General features: G+C 27.3%; 1 protein-coding gene and 1 non-coding gene across 2 annotated transcripts in view; one reads left to right on the top strand and one right to left on the bottom strand.

The window, feature by feature from the left end:
• Window positions 1–650: 650 nt before the first annotated feature.
• LOC105196412 lies at window positions 651–15,991 on the top strand. Its single transcript, XR_005575179.1, has 8 exons — window positions 651–839; window positions 1,836–2,102; window positions 3,724–4,026; window positions 4,694–4,739; window positions 12,747–12,946; window positions 14,207–14,296; window positions 14,359–14,507; window positions 15,744–15,991. It is a non-coding gene; the product is annotated as an elongation of very long chain fatty acids protein 1 (transcript).
• The window catches only part of LOC113003147, a 208,417-nt gene continuing 197,926 nt past the window's right edge, over window positions 5,820–16,310 (bottom strand). Inside the window, exon 5 of the mRNA XM_039451619.1 lies at window positions 5,820–6,070. Coding sequence (XP_039307553.1) covers window positions 6,063–6,070 — 8 coding nt within the window. The 3' untranslated portion in view covers window positions 5,820–6,062. The remainder of the gene's footprint in view (window positions 6,071–16,310) is intronic.

Below are 16,310 nucleotides of genomic sequence, written 5' to 3' on the forward strand. Positions count from 1 at the left end.
TAATTTATAAATATAACCAAATTCGTCTGACCCCTATCGCTAAATGTAAGCACGCGGAGAAATATAACTGTTCGGTGGTTATCGATGCTAAGTGCACACGAAAATGTTTGTAGATGTGTTTTATGCATCGGTCCAATACCACTTACGGTCCAATAACAACTTTGATTATATAAAAATTAAATTCGTTAGTATAATTAAAATCAGCCTGCTGAGCATCGCTTATATTATTATGCAGCCAAAGTTCGTTCATTTATAAAGTTATAAAAATATAATTAAATAACTATATATTTAATAATTTAAGCTTTACTAACATTTTACAATTACAAAAAAAAACTATAATCACAGAGAAACTCATTTTAAGTTATAGACAAAATACAATATGTTCTATTATTTTAATTACTCCACCCCGTATTGTTTTTCTAAATCACTTCTAAATAATTGTGAATAACTTATTAATTGTGTATTAAGATTGTATTGTTGATATCAATTATAATTTATAAAAACTTTATAATGTGATATTCAGTCACACGTAAAGTGAAGTCATGTTAAAAAATTATACTATCATATGTAAATCAAAAGGGAAGTGCAAAGTAACTCATGATATAAATACAACAAAAGTTCGGTTCAAACGACTACGTGTTTAAATTTTAAATAAGTGCACACATTCAGTTCCGATCGTCACATCATACGGTTGCTTTCCGATATAAGAGAAATGAATAATACTAGTTAAACGGTGATATTTTGTTGTAAACAAAAGTAAATTTATAAAATCAATACAGTGCAATTACCTATCATGGACTGTTTGCAATATATATCTTATTCCTGAACAAAAGAGCTCGGTGAGTACCGTTCATATTATTGTTTAGAGAAAAATTCTCAAATTAATAATCATAGTGTAACAATTTAAAATTTAATATAACAAAGTTTACAATTTTTTAGAAATACATTAAGTACTCCTACGAAGATTTTGCTTCGTAGAAAAATTCATTAATATTATATATAATGTTTAATTTTTTGGGATTTTTAAAACAAATGTGACGTATAAAATAGACATAATATAATTCGTAAATACTAAATTAATAAATAATCTTGCAAAATATAATCCATTCGCCAATTCTAGTATTATTTAGTATACCAGATTCAATTATATTTTAAATGCGTTAAAAAAACGTAAAAACTAATTAAAATGCAACGTTTTATTATAATTAATTGATTTTTGTTATAATAACATTTTCAAAAACATAAATTAATACGTTTGTTTATCTAAAACCTAAATAATATAATTATAAAGAAGATAAGTCAAAAACAAGCTGTTATAAGATGAAACAAAAAAAAATATATTTAATTATAAATACTTAAAACAATATAGAAGAAGGTTTCAACTTAGTCATCATTAGATGAATAGATCAAATTTTAATTAATAAATAACACAAATACAATGATAGAAATATAATAATAATCAAAATTCATCAAAGTTAAACATGTGACAGTATACAGCGATACGTTGGTTTTAGAGAATTGTTCTCGTTGTTCTATAAATTCATCCAATATTGATCAAATTCAAATTTAAGATAAAAAATTTTCCATTTTTTAATTTTTAAAGCGAGAAAATGCATGTCAATTACTATATAAGATATCAGAAGTTTTTTCGTACGTTCCAAGACTGTCCATCAATTGACTGTGTTATAAAAGAAAGCTATATGCCATACAGATTTATAATAATACTTTCACTATCGTAGTTCATGATTTTCAACAATGATTTCTTCTTGTTAAAATGTGTTTCAAGTGATATAAGTGTGTCGAAATGTGCTTCAATATACTAATTTGGTTTTTAGATCCACGAGTAATCGATCTACCATTAGTTGTTCCTTCCTATCAAGTACCACTTATAATATTCATATATCTGTACTTCATGCTTGACTGTGGACCTAAATTCATGAAAAACAGGCTGCTACGAGTTGAAAACGTTCATACAACTGTACAATATTATTCAAATATTGGCAAATACGTGGTTAATTTACGATATAATTGACACTGGTTTGTTCTCGAGCAAGATAATATGTCCTGTTCTTGATTTTTCGTATGATCGTATTCCAATGAAGGTAATAATTTATATATAAGTTATTTTTATAGAAAATGTATGGCATTAGCAGGATTTATAAGTAATACTGAGAAAATTTGCGCAATTCTATATATTTCTCTGTACCAATTTATTTATATTTTTGTTAAAATAATGCGGTAATAAAGTTTGTGATTAAATTTTGCCAAGGAAACAAAGAATAACTTGAACAAAAAAATGAAGAGGACAATTTTCTCTTAATAGCATATATTTTCTTTAAATTTTACATAAGCTTAATATATTGAATTAATGTGTACATACATTGTAAACGGAAAAGTCTCGGACACATGCCTCATTTAGCAAGTAGCATACAGAACATTTATAAAAGAAAGAAAAAAGTCTGTTGGTGGAATACCATTTGGTTTTTTTAAAATAACTTAGTAAATATTATTGCGACATAATTTTTATGATTATCAGCGTGTTAGCTATATAATTTTACTAGTCACCCTATAAGCAGAAATTCATTGAATATACAGAACAAACATAAATTATTGAAGAGGAAAAAAGAATATGTTTGTGAGGAAAGGGATCGTGGCGTACTAACAATTAACGTCATAAAAAGTTTTTTTAATTATAAAGAGCTTTAAATTAATGATTCTTCGTAAATTTTACTCACTAATAAGTACCACAAAAAAGTTTTATAAATATTACATAAACTATATTTAATTAAAAAAAAAATTTAATTAACTTTTTTGATTAAAAAAATTTTTTTAAATAATTTCTTTGCTGTTAGCAAGCATTGTACACTACGAATGTTATAAAATCGCAAGAAAGAGATTATAACATTTGTAAAACAATTAGTGTCAACAATTCACTTCTGTATATAATATGCATAACTTTATAGTCAAATTCATACATACATTACGTTACATTATTAAATTCAAATAAGCTATTAACAAAAACGTTCAAGGCTATTAAGCTAAAATAAAGTTAAAAAATTAATACATAATATATGGTAAATATGACCTTCTTGTTAATTCTAAGTTACATGGTAAATTGAAGAAATAACGCTAAAATATGTCATACCGTCAATGACTTGTATGCAACAATTGACTGTTCAATTCGTGTATTTTATTGCTTGACAGTGAGGTCAAAAATAGAATTTTCTGGATTACCTTTTGCATGATTTAATATTTCATGAAAATGTTATTACTTTCTGTAACTATTAAGCGATGGTCATTAATCACCGCAGTTCATATTACTGTAGCTTTATATTTATATTCTACAACGCTGTATTTAATTTATATTTTTGTCATAACGTTCTGCTTGTATTGACATATGTCAATAAACATGACAATATGTTAATAAACTTATAAACTTATAAATGTAACGTTGGATCACTTTATTATTCACTTTTTTAATTTTAATACTTTAAAAAGATTTATTTTTGTTTTAAATTTTTATTTATTGTTGTTTTGAATTGTTACTACTAACAAATATTTATATTATTGAAACTTCTTGTTTCACTCTATTTCTGGGTGTCCAAAAACTTTCTAATATAGCAATGTACGTCAATATAATTAATAACAATGTAAATCGTTTATATATTTTTATTTTATATAAAATAATTTGTTTTATACAATAATAACTGAATCTTATTGTAGCACACTAGATGTGCATGGTACTACTTTTGGTTAAAAATATGTGATCTCGTCGAAACAGGCATATTTATATTAAGGAAGAAAGGCAATCAGGTATCTGGTTTGCATTTGTATCATCACGCCTCTACTTTATTTGTATCGTGGTTATGTGTAAGATATTAATCTGTTGTTCCCTTATTTGCTTCTTGCACAATCAACTGCTTGATACACGTAATAATGTACATATACTACTTTCTAACATCCTGTGGACCGAACGTTCAAAAAATTGTTGCACCTATAAAACAATGGATAACTACAACGCAACTGGTAAATTCTCTTATTTTTCCACATATATGTATTTTCACGTCGCTTAATATTTTCTCTTTTCGAATCATTTCATATTTAATCCTTCAAATACACACGTGAGTTTGAAACATCCGCAATAGAATAATCTACTCGTAAAACAAGCAAATTTGTTTATCTTGCTTTCCTATCTAGAAAAATTAAGTAAGAGAAGGGACTCGAGGCCCCAGAGCTGTTATAAAAGACCAATATATCACTTAACACTGAGTATGTAAAGTCTCGCATGAACGTGTCAAGCCTACGTGTGATTTTCTTCTATTAAAAATAAAATATTCAATAATGAATATCATAACTCTGAAATCTTCAAATACAATGATGACAAATGTTGTACGATTTTTTACGTTTTTCATAATACTTTTTTTAATGCTTTAAGGTAGAAAATAGCGTTTGACGTAACAGACACACGTGTGTAGTGGGAAGATACCGAAAAAAGTGTGTAATCACAGATAACCTAATAACTATAATAATAATTCTATTGAGATTAATATTTCTGTTTTAGTTGTATTAATTAACTCGTTTCGTAGTACATGTATACTATCGAATTAAAATGTGCTTCATATAAATCGAATAACACAGATATTTATCAAAGATATGATTAAATAATAAATTAACTAAATTATTTCATTTACAGATACAATTCATCGTGCTAATATTGTCGCATCCATTAACACTACGTTGTGAGTAATTGAATTATCATAGTGAGCGTTATAGATGTAACAATAAATTTATTCAATTTTTGTAATTTCTATCATAAGAAATACAAATTTAAGAAAATTCAATAGATTATAACATATAAATTGCAAGAGTATTACATACAGCGAAAGATTCGACGATATTCGATGTGTCTTTATAAACTTCTCACTTTTCTAACACAGTTCAATGAAACATGAATTTTATGTTTTTTCAAGAACAAGAATAAAGTCAACCGTTGCCTATAAATTTTTAGACGATGATTACGATCCTATTTATAAAATTGCTCTGATATATTATTTTGAGTTTCTTTCAAATGGAATTGCAAGAAAAGATCATTTTTTTATACTTTGATATATTATCATTACAATATGTGACGTTTTCAGGAAGTGCCATTAAAATTAAATATGTTGTTAGAATTTTCGGCTCTTACAAAGATTTGTTTTATCGATTACAATCAAAAAATATTTATAATGTAGAACTTATTGCATCAAATATACATATTAATATACAACTTACATATTGATCACAAATATTGTTTTAACCATAATTGACACCACCAATTACTTTTATTGAAAATTCTAACAATATAATTTCGATCTCAATAAAATCTCAATGTTACATATCACAATAATAATATGTATTTAAAGATACAGTAGGACCCTCTATAATGCGATAGATACGTTCCAAGTTACAAGAATCTCGCGTTGTACGAAACCAAGCATAAAAAGTTAGAACTGAACTCTTTTTTAATGTAACAAAAAATAAAACGTAACTTTTTCCAAAAATTCTCTTCCATTTTATCCCTCGTTTAACTTATCAACTTAGCTTCTTTAACTTGACATTTATCATTAAGTAAGCGTCAACAATTATACCTTCGCAAAGAAAAACTGATTTTGTCACGTGTATAATCATCAGTATAAAACATTAAGCAATGAACTCCGAATTTAGAAATAAATATAACTTCGGCATGAATGTAGTTTTACACAAAAATTTTTGGGGAATTAAATTTTTTATTATTTCGCGACAAAATAAATCGTCAATTATCATAAATAAATCATACTTGATTATAAAAACTATTAAACGTATTAATTCCTTTAAAATATCCAAAAAAACTTTATTAATCAAACCTATCTGGGTATTTTAAAGTAATTAATACGTTTAATAATAGTTTCAACATGCGCAATTACGATGTTATATTAAGAAATCATATTTGTGATATAGCAGACTTACATTTTCTCATGTGGAGTTTACGAAGTAATTTGAACTTAGTTTTTCTTCCGTTGAAGGAAAACGGAGAATATACATTTTTACTTACCTGAAACAGAAAAAAAGAGAAAGAACACATTAATAATAAAACATGATATATAATATAATGCAATATATAATGATTAGGGTCCGGAAATTTGGACACGATCCTGGGCTGCACGCAGAGAACTGCTCCGGGCGAGTAAGTCAGATACTCGTTGAAGTGAGGCAGCGACATTTCTCGAGAAGATCTTATGCTCACCGTCTGCATCCGATCTAATACCGATTCACTTGTACGCAGTGATTCTCTGTGCGCAGTCCAAAATCGTGTTCGAACTTCGGGGCCATAATAATGATATGATACCTATAGCTTGAGAGTGATGTATTATTATAGCACGTCATTTTAGTTTTAAAATAATTTTAAAAGAACTGCCTATAGAACAGTGAAATAAAGTAGTACGAAATTATCCTCGTAAGAAACACTCAATGACCTGTAAGAAATTTTAAACGTAATTTACCTGTAAGAAGTTAGTCCCCTATTTTTAACTTGTTTCAAGAGTAGTACTGAATTGTATTAGTTTTGTGTTACATTATGCTCAAAACCATACTATAATCATAATCCCATAATATGAAAATTGCATTAAAAATATAAGAAAAAAACTCTTTTTTTAACGATCAACCCTAACACTTTTCGTTTTACTTTTTCAATTTCCTCAATTGTATTAGGTTATGCTAGGTTGTGCTAACATTGTGTTAACATATTACTTTTAAACAATGATAACAAATGAATTTATGATAAAAAATAATTTTGGATAATTCTACATACAACTAACGTCTACATTCGCATCAATTATTTCCATGACTTAATGCATATCTAACAATAAGTTATGCTAGCCCGCATAAGTCAACATAATCTTCGAATTTTATAACACAATGATATTAAGAGCACTTCGTTTAAGATCAAAACCCTTAGCGTTCAGATTTTCTGTAATTTAGATTCATAATTCTTCGAGATAAACGATACTATATATCTGAACTGTGCTAGCCTAGCAGCAACTAAATAGTGCTAGTACAAATGCTAGCAAGTCAGCACACCCTTTAGATTCTATAGCACAACAATATTAAAAGCAATTTATTCTTCGCGGCCCTTAGCGTTCAGATTCTCTGTGTCCATAATTCAGATTTATAATTATCTGTATATGATGAAATAGAAATAATATTAATATTATCTATAAATTATTAATAATAATAATATTATTAATGTTAATATTATCAATCGATTATGATCCATAAATTACAATTAAAAATCATGAAGTCCGACAAAGGATTATCGTATTTCAAAGTAAAACAAGAAAACAAAACTTTTTTAATGATCTTCATTTATCGCTGTGGAATAGCTTATGTGCATTTAAATACACGACAAAGAAAGGTCTTAGATAATGGATATCATCAGAAAAGTTTTTTGTTGTTTTTCTATACCTTGAAATATAAGATGGTTCTCGTATCGATTAGCATGATTTTTGAAATACTTTCGATGGATTGATGACAAATTATTACGAACAAAAATTTGTTAATTTTGAGAGGGACAGATAAAAATAAAATAAATTTCTCCGGTCTCCCCTATGTTATTTAGAATTACACCCAACAATATTACTATTAAAATTACACCGACAATAACGTTAATTCGCTGCCACTTTATCTAACCTGTAACAAATGTTAAAATTTATGTTCCAAACTGATGTCCACGATGGATCATGGTATTCGGCAACGATATCGTCGCCGTGTGGATCGAATTTCCATGTTCGTGCAAAAAAAAAACATAGGGAAATATGAAAACTGGAATAGCACATTCGTACAACCCGTCAGATTTCGATGCTTATTTCCAGACGGGATTTTCGGATCCGTGAATGCGGAATATATATGTGACTGTCGAAATATTTTGTCAACCGGTTGCGTGCTCCATGAGAATCTGTGTTGATTAATGCTGAAATATTCAGCTGGGAGAAAGAGAGAAGGCGAGAGGGGAGATCTCGGTGTGGTAATTGTTAGATTCACTCAAATACACAGTAATGTATTATTGTGTATTTGACATAATAAATCGCACGATAATTTAAATTTTAATATTTGACACGTTAATCAGGCGATAGATTTATCGACATTTCGTTGTGTAATAAAATATATGACAAACCATATACAACGTGAAAAGTATCATTAATAATGCAGCTCTAAAGAACTTTATGTACACAAAAAAAACAATTTTGCTGAAGTGTTTCAAAATTTAACTACAAATCTGAAAATACAATTTCGTTAAACCATCATAATATGTCAAACATTCAAATTGGGTATTAGAATGTTAAAACTTTTAGCAGCCTTGCTCATTATGCTTGAGCTTCCATAATTATTTTGATGGTCCAACAAAATTATTAAAAACTCTGCATTTAGCTAAATTTTTAAATATTTCAGCGAAATCGTGCCCTTCGTGTACATAAAATTTATCATAAAATAAAATTTTTACTATAATCCACTAATAATCTGTTAAGACTATTTTAAGTTATCTATAATTTAATCAGATAGACATAAAAAAAATTTATTTATAATGTAACATAAAATCAAGATTAATACGAGCCTGTAAACGCGCAGAGATTCTTAAATACCGCATTTATGTTTCTTATACTACTTATCTCTAGTACTTTCTGTACTTGAACTGCACTTAAATTAATTTTGATTTCTATTCAAGTTTTCCCAACATCAAACATAAGCACTGAGCGGAATTATGTAGAGTTTTTGTGATAAATAAAAAAAATATATTTGCCAACAAAATCAAACAATCTTTTGAAATAATACAAACAATACAATAATACATGTTTTTGACGTCAGATGTAACAAACATCGGCTGTAAAAAGAAACAATTCACGTATTCCTGTTCAAGAATTAGGGTTTCTTAAATTTAAATTACTTTATTCATAATGGTTAAATATTTATAATAAAAACACCAAACAGTTTAGCATCTCAGCCAAATTCAATCTTTTGTTTTATGTAAAATATCTCTAAAATCATAGTGTGTACAAACTGCTGTAATACAATTTTTTGATCAAAAATATTCATACTTAACAAATCAATATCTTAATTAATTTCCAAGATGTGATCTGTCATAACTGACAGAATATATTTTTATAATAAAAAAATATTCTTTCCTAGTTTGATCATTCTTGCCATTAAACGTATGGATCACATTGACGCATTACAGTTTTTACATTTTATCACATACATTATGATTTTGTGAGTTATGATATATTACAATAATACAATTTTGTATATTCTCCTTAAGCTGATTTAAGCATTTTAATACTATTATTAGAAATGATCCTTAAAATTATTGTAGTTTTTGCTTTATTTATAAGTTTAGAATTATTTAATAATAAATTGGATAGACCGAGTGAATAAGAAAATAGTGGAGATGCTATTTCTCGGTTGATACGGAAGTCTCGGTGCTTAATATTTTCATCTCAATTACTAGTATTACTAGTATTAAATATACTTTTCAATTGTGTCAACTACGTGCCAATGTAATTACCGAAATAAATACGCAATCAAGAGACGCGGTCGCGACGCGCACCAAAGTGTGAGCAAAGCGAACCTTTTTTACGCAAGTTAGCGAGTTCCAAGCATGCAAGATTAGATCAGATCTCAGTACTGACTGAACCGATCAAGTTCTGAGTAGTGTCAAACGATAGCTTGGGTTCAAATTGTATAATAAAAGTGTTTTTATTTTTTCTCTCCATGCCTTATGAGCGGAGATATCGCAACGCAAAGTCCAAACTCAAAATTTTCATCTAAGTTCCGTCGTCGACCACGTTTATTAAAATAAAAAATTTTTAAACTACAAAAACTTGGCACTGCTAGATGTCTAAATATAATCTAAATAAAATGTTGTAAAATATAATAGTTATAGTAACTTAGAAAATTATAATGATTTACAATGTTACTTAAATGTTGAAGAAACTTAACTTTTAACTAACGTAAAGTATTGCGTAATTACTTTTATAATGCATATCTTACAAATGAAACATTTATCGCATTTTTTTCATTGCTTTTCTTATTTAGCAATGCCAAGATTTTGTAATTTAAAAATTATTTTACTTTAATAAAAATACTTTAATAAAACTTTCTCATTTCTGTTTCTTCTTTAATTCATTGAGATTAAATGTTATATATTCCATTGAAACTTTTTCAAATTAAGTACATCCACTTAGGACAAAACAACAAAATTTTTCAATAGAAATATACAAATAGTATTACTTGAATTTTATTTAAAAAGATATTAAAGATACCGCTACTTGAATTTTATTTAAAAAATAAAGATATTATTTTATTTGTTAAAAGTTCAGCAGTTATTTCAAACAGCAATATATTCTCTTTATAATTGGCGCAATTTAAAGATTTCATACATTCTTTGAAAAAAATACATTTAGGTTGGAAATATTTATTTTTAAGTAAATTCCTCCTTGGTTAGGAATAGGAAGAATTTTTAATAAGAATAAAGAAATAGAATCACTTAGGTTTTGTATAGAAATTAAAGATAGTACCACATGGATTAGAATAGGAAATTTTTGAATGAGGATACAAAGATAGGTACCACTTGGGTTTTCTAAAAAAAAAATAGAGATTTATGTGGTACACCCACACATTTGGCGCCTTTATTTACCTTTTTTTTTGAAAATATTGTATACCATAATGTATATTCAAATTATGTATATGAAATGTATATACATTCTATATAAAGAATGTTATTTTCACATTATGTAGAAAAAATACGTATTCATAGAATGTCCGATGTTATACAGAAAATATCGTTTAAATAAATTACCTATGCAAATTGTGAAATTATAATATTATTAAGATTGTACACTCAGAGAAAAAAATAGTTGTAACAACTATAAAAACGTGAATGCATAGCATCTCAACTATTTTTTATGAGTTATAGAAAATTATAATACTATAGTTAATGCAAATATAGAGGTATTATCACAATTATTAAATGCTATGATTAATACAATTATACATATACACACACACACATACACACACACACACACACACACCCACACCCACACCCACACCCACACCCACACCCACACCCACCCACCCACCCACACACACACACGCACACGCACACGCACACGCACACGCACACGCACACGCACACGCACACGCACACGCACACGCACACGCACACGCACACGCACACGCACACGCACACGCACACGCACACGCACACGCACACGCACACACACACACACAGTTGCACTAATAATTTCATGAATTATTACCAAAAGCGTTGATTAGCGAACTATACATTTTTATACACTAAGGGAAGAGAATTATAATATTCTACCTCTTATGTTTAAATAGTTACATTTATTATGTTTTTATATGGTTCCAATCTTGGAAGTTAAAAAAAATTAGTTTTAATCATATTACTAAATTAAAACATCTTCCATTTGATTTCATTTTCAAGGAAATTCATCAAAAATATTACTTTATTAAAATACAACAACGGTAAAAAATCTCATAATCAGGCTCCATCTTTTATACCATTTATGTGTTTCCTTTCTTACGAGAAATAAAACACCATAGCAACCATCTAGTGACGGTTTTGTGTACTAGTATACACAGAGAAAAAAAGTATGTGATATTTGTGACTATAATTGCATAGTTAAGAAAATAATTATATTAAAAAGAATATAATTTAGATTATTCTTCTTATATAGTTATTATAATAATGTTGTTTTAATTCTCTTACCCACAAATTTAATTGCAACAACTATAACATGATTCACTTAACTATATATTATAATTGTATTAACAAAATTTGTATGATTATCCCTTTATAGTTGCCATCACTAACATTTTTTCTCTGAGTGTATTGTTGCTATCGACAGAATTGATATATACATCATAATGTAAATGTATAACAAAGTCATATTGGAAGATATGCATATTCTCATTTATGCAAAATCAAGAGCAAAGTGCAACGTTGATTATAATACAAATAAAAGGTTTTTCCGCAAATGCGCACAATGGGTTCTAATCGATCAATACGGTTGCTTTGCGATATAAGATAGACGAATGATACTACATATAGTTCATTGTGATATTTTGTTAAATAAAAAAAGTAACGATTCAAAGACGATACAGAGCAATTATCTATCATGGATTTCTTACAAGACACACAATATCATTGGACAAAAGAGCTCGGTGAGCTCTTAATACTATCCGTATTAGCAAAAACTTTTCAAATAAATAATCATAGTGTAACAATTAGAGATTCAGTAACAATTCTTTATAACAATTTACAATTTTTTAGAAGTGATTTATTTCTACAAAGATTTTTAAAAGAAATGTGACATGAAATAGACATGATAGTTTTAGCGTGAGAAAATGCGTGGAGTATTAATGTTGTTAATTAACAATAATAATCCGTAAACAGTAAATTAACGACTTTAATTTTAATGAATTAATTTTGTAAACTGTAATCCCTTTGCCAATTTGAACATTATTATAGTTTCAATTCAATTCTATTTTACGTGTGTAAAAAACCGTAAAAACTGATCACAAAGCAATGTCTTCTTATATTTGATTTCTATTGTAATAATAATGTTTTTTTTTGTGTAATAAAATATGTGTCGTGTGATATAAATATATGTATGTAGAAAAATATTTCAATATATTAATTTGGTTTTCAGATCCACGAGTATCCAATCTACTGTTCGTTGATTCTGTCTATCGAATACTACTAATAATATTCGCATATCTATACTTCGTGCTCATTTATGGGCCTAAATTCATGAAAAACAGGCCACCATACAAATTAAAGATGTTTATACAATTGTATAATATCATTCAAATTTTCGTAAATACGCTTATGATTAACGGTGCAATTGACGTAAGTATATTTTCAAACAAGATAATATATCCCGTTCCTGATTATACGTATGATTATGCAATGATGGTAATAATAATTTATACGTAAACTATTTTATAAGAAAATATATGCCATAAGCAGGGATCTATTTATAAATTTGAAAATTTGGTATTTCTCTGTAATTCTCTGTATCAATTTCATTTATATTTTCGCGCGCGCGTGTGTTAAAGTAATGCAGTAATAAAATTTTTAATTACATTTTGTCGAAAGAACAAAGCATAAATTGAATGAAAGAGAGAAAAAAAATTTTCCGTTAGTAGCATATATTTTCCTTAAATTTTATGTAAGTTTGATATAGTAAATTATTACGTACATACACTGTCGTCGGAAAATTTTCGGACATTTTATTTAACAGCATTGGAGATATAAAACATTTGTAGAAGAGAAAAGAGGATTATGGAATACAATTTTATTTTCTTAAAATAACTCAGTGAATATTAAAGCGACAAAATTAATTCTTATGAACAGTTTGTTAGCTGTAGAGATCCACCCTATAGGTAGAAATTTATAGGATGAAGACCGAACGTAATTTACTGACGAGGGAAAAAGGATGCTTTTGTGAGGACAGATGAGAAATGTGTCGTGGAATACTAATATCTAATGCCAATAAAAGCATTTTTAATTATAAAACATCACTAATTAATGATTCTTCGTAGATCTTACACACTAATAAACACAATAAAAAACAAAATTTAATGATCATTTTATAAAATATATTTCAATAAAAAAAATGTTTTAAAATAATTTCTTTGTTGCTAGTAAGCATTACGCCACGTCCATTATAGAAATTATAAAATCAGAACTTCTTTTATAACATCAGTAATGCAAATGTATACTCCCTCTTTTCCGTAATTAAATATAGATAATTTCTTATTTAAGTACATAAATTTTTTTTAAGGTTATAACATATTGCTTTGTGTAATTTTTTTTAATTAAAAAAAATCTAATATCAAAAAAAGAATAACATTATCAATATATCTTCAAGTTATATAATTTTATTATTTTTATATCAATAAAATATTGCTTTATTTTTGTTTCGAATACTAGCAATAAGTATAAATATGTTTATATTATTAAATTTTTTTGATTACTGTATTCTTATGTGTCCTAAAACATTCTGACACGGCAATGTATGACAATGTCATTACTAATGATATAAATCATTTATATTTTATTGTACGTACTTATTTTATACAATATAATAATTGAATCTTATTGCAGATTACTATAGGTGGAGAGATTTATTTATTGTTAAAAATATTTGATTTGGTCGAAACAGTCTTATTTATATTAAGAAAGAAAGACAATCAGGTATCTGGTTTGCATTTGTACCATCACGTCTCTGGCGTACTTATATCATGGATGTGTGTAAGATTTCAGTTGTAAATTCATCGGATTTCTTTGTGCAATCAACTGCTTAATACACGTGATAATGTACACGTATTACTTCCTGGCAGCCTGTGGACTGACCGTCCAAAAAACTATTGCACCTATAAAACGATGGATAACTATAGCACAAATGGTATAAATTCTCTTAAATTTCTTCCATATATATTTTTATATTGCTTAATCCTTTCTTTTTCCGAATTTTTTCATATTTACTTAGTCGTCTAACTACACACGTGATTAATCGTCTCACTACATACTACATCCGAAACAGAATAATCTACTCGTAATTGCAATAAAATCGCTGTTTATCTCGTTCCTCTCTAAAAAGAAATAAATGATAGAAGAGACTCGAGGCCTGATAGTTGTCACAAAAAATCAATATATAATATATCATTTAACGCTAAGTATATAAAATCTCACATAGACATGTCAGGCTTACGTGTGATTTTTTTATTAAAACTCATATACTTAATAAACAATGATTATGATAATTATAAAGTTTCCAATTAAAATATTGACAGATATTTCATGACTTGTTTAGATTTAGGGAATAGCGTTTGACGTTACAGACTTACGTGTGTAGTGGGAAGATACCGAAAACACAAAATGTGTAATCATAGACATAATAATTTATGTCTCTCGAGATTTAGTAGGGTAACTCCTATATTTACACTGCACGGGAATTTACGCCGCAAAAGTTTGAAAAAAATAGGAAAATTGGAAACAATGTGCAACCATTCTGTTATATTCTTTATGTTACATTAGTATTATGTTATAATTTTAATTTCTTACTCTAAATTAATAAAATTATTGTGAATTAAATCAATTTGTCAATGTTATGAGTGGCACAGCAATGTATTATAATATACGTAAAATGATTATTCTCTCCTTGTAGGAAATGTAAAAGATTTATTGATTATTTTGTGATTATTACATAAGTGTAGAGATATAGTAAGGGATAGAGTACACAAAAAGTTCTTAGCTGTTATGTTTTTTATTTTAATTATCCCACTTATGAGTGGCCATAAATCTTACCATTGTTTATATTCGACGGACCTTTAAAGATTTTTCCAAATTTGAAAAAAATACATTTTGTATATCTAATTTTTTTATAGTAACCGACAGTATGAAGTTTTTATTGATATAATTCATTTTTTTAAATATAATGAACAATAATTGATAAATTAAATTTTTGACCGGTGCAACGTATATACTAAAGTTACCCTATTTCTTTTCTGTTTTATTAATTATTTCGTTTTGTAATACATATAAACTATTAAGTTTAAATATACTTTATATAAATCGTATTACACAAATATCTTTCAGATATGATTAAATGATAAATTAAATTAATTATTTTATTTTGCAGATACAATTCATCGTGCTGCTACTGTATGTATCGCATCCATTGATATTCGGTTGCAAAGTCACAAGTAATTGGCTCTTCATAATGTTTATTACACATTTATTAATAAACTTTTTCAATTTCCTTAAATTCTATCAAACGTCGTACAAGAAATATAAAAAAAGTCAGTAGATTATAAATTATAAGTTGTACGAGTAGTTCTATACACACAAAAAATAAATTCTTATTTTACGTATATTTTTATTCTTGAATACCATTTGTATTTATTTAAATATAAAATTCTCTCTTCAACTACAACTGTACACTTGCATCAATAATAAATATATCTATGGAATATTTTGGTATATTTTATTCTTAAGATCGTATTCTTACTTCTATGGTAATACCATATTGTTCTCACGACAAGCTCAATCACATTATGTGCAAATTATTTATTCCTGGATTAAGAATTACATATTTGAAAATGCATTCGACCTATACTCGAAGCTGACTTATTTCGCGTTCACGGGCAACAGTGTGACAACTCAATGGATCCCAGTCAACCAAAATGATTAACCATCTAGTCGAAAA

This window comes from Solenopsis invicta, chromosome 1 (assembly GCF_016802725.1).
Source record: "Solenopsis invicta isolate M01_SB chromosome 1, UNIL_Sinv_3.0, whole genome shotgun sequence".
Classification (NCBI taxonomy): domain Eukaryota; kingdom Metazoa; phylum Arthropoda; class Insecta; order Hymenoptera; family Formicidae; genus Solenopsis; species Solenopsis invicta.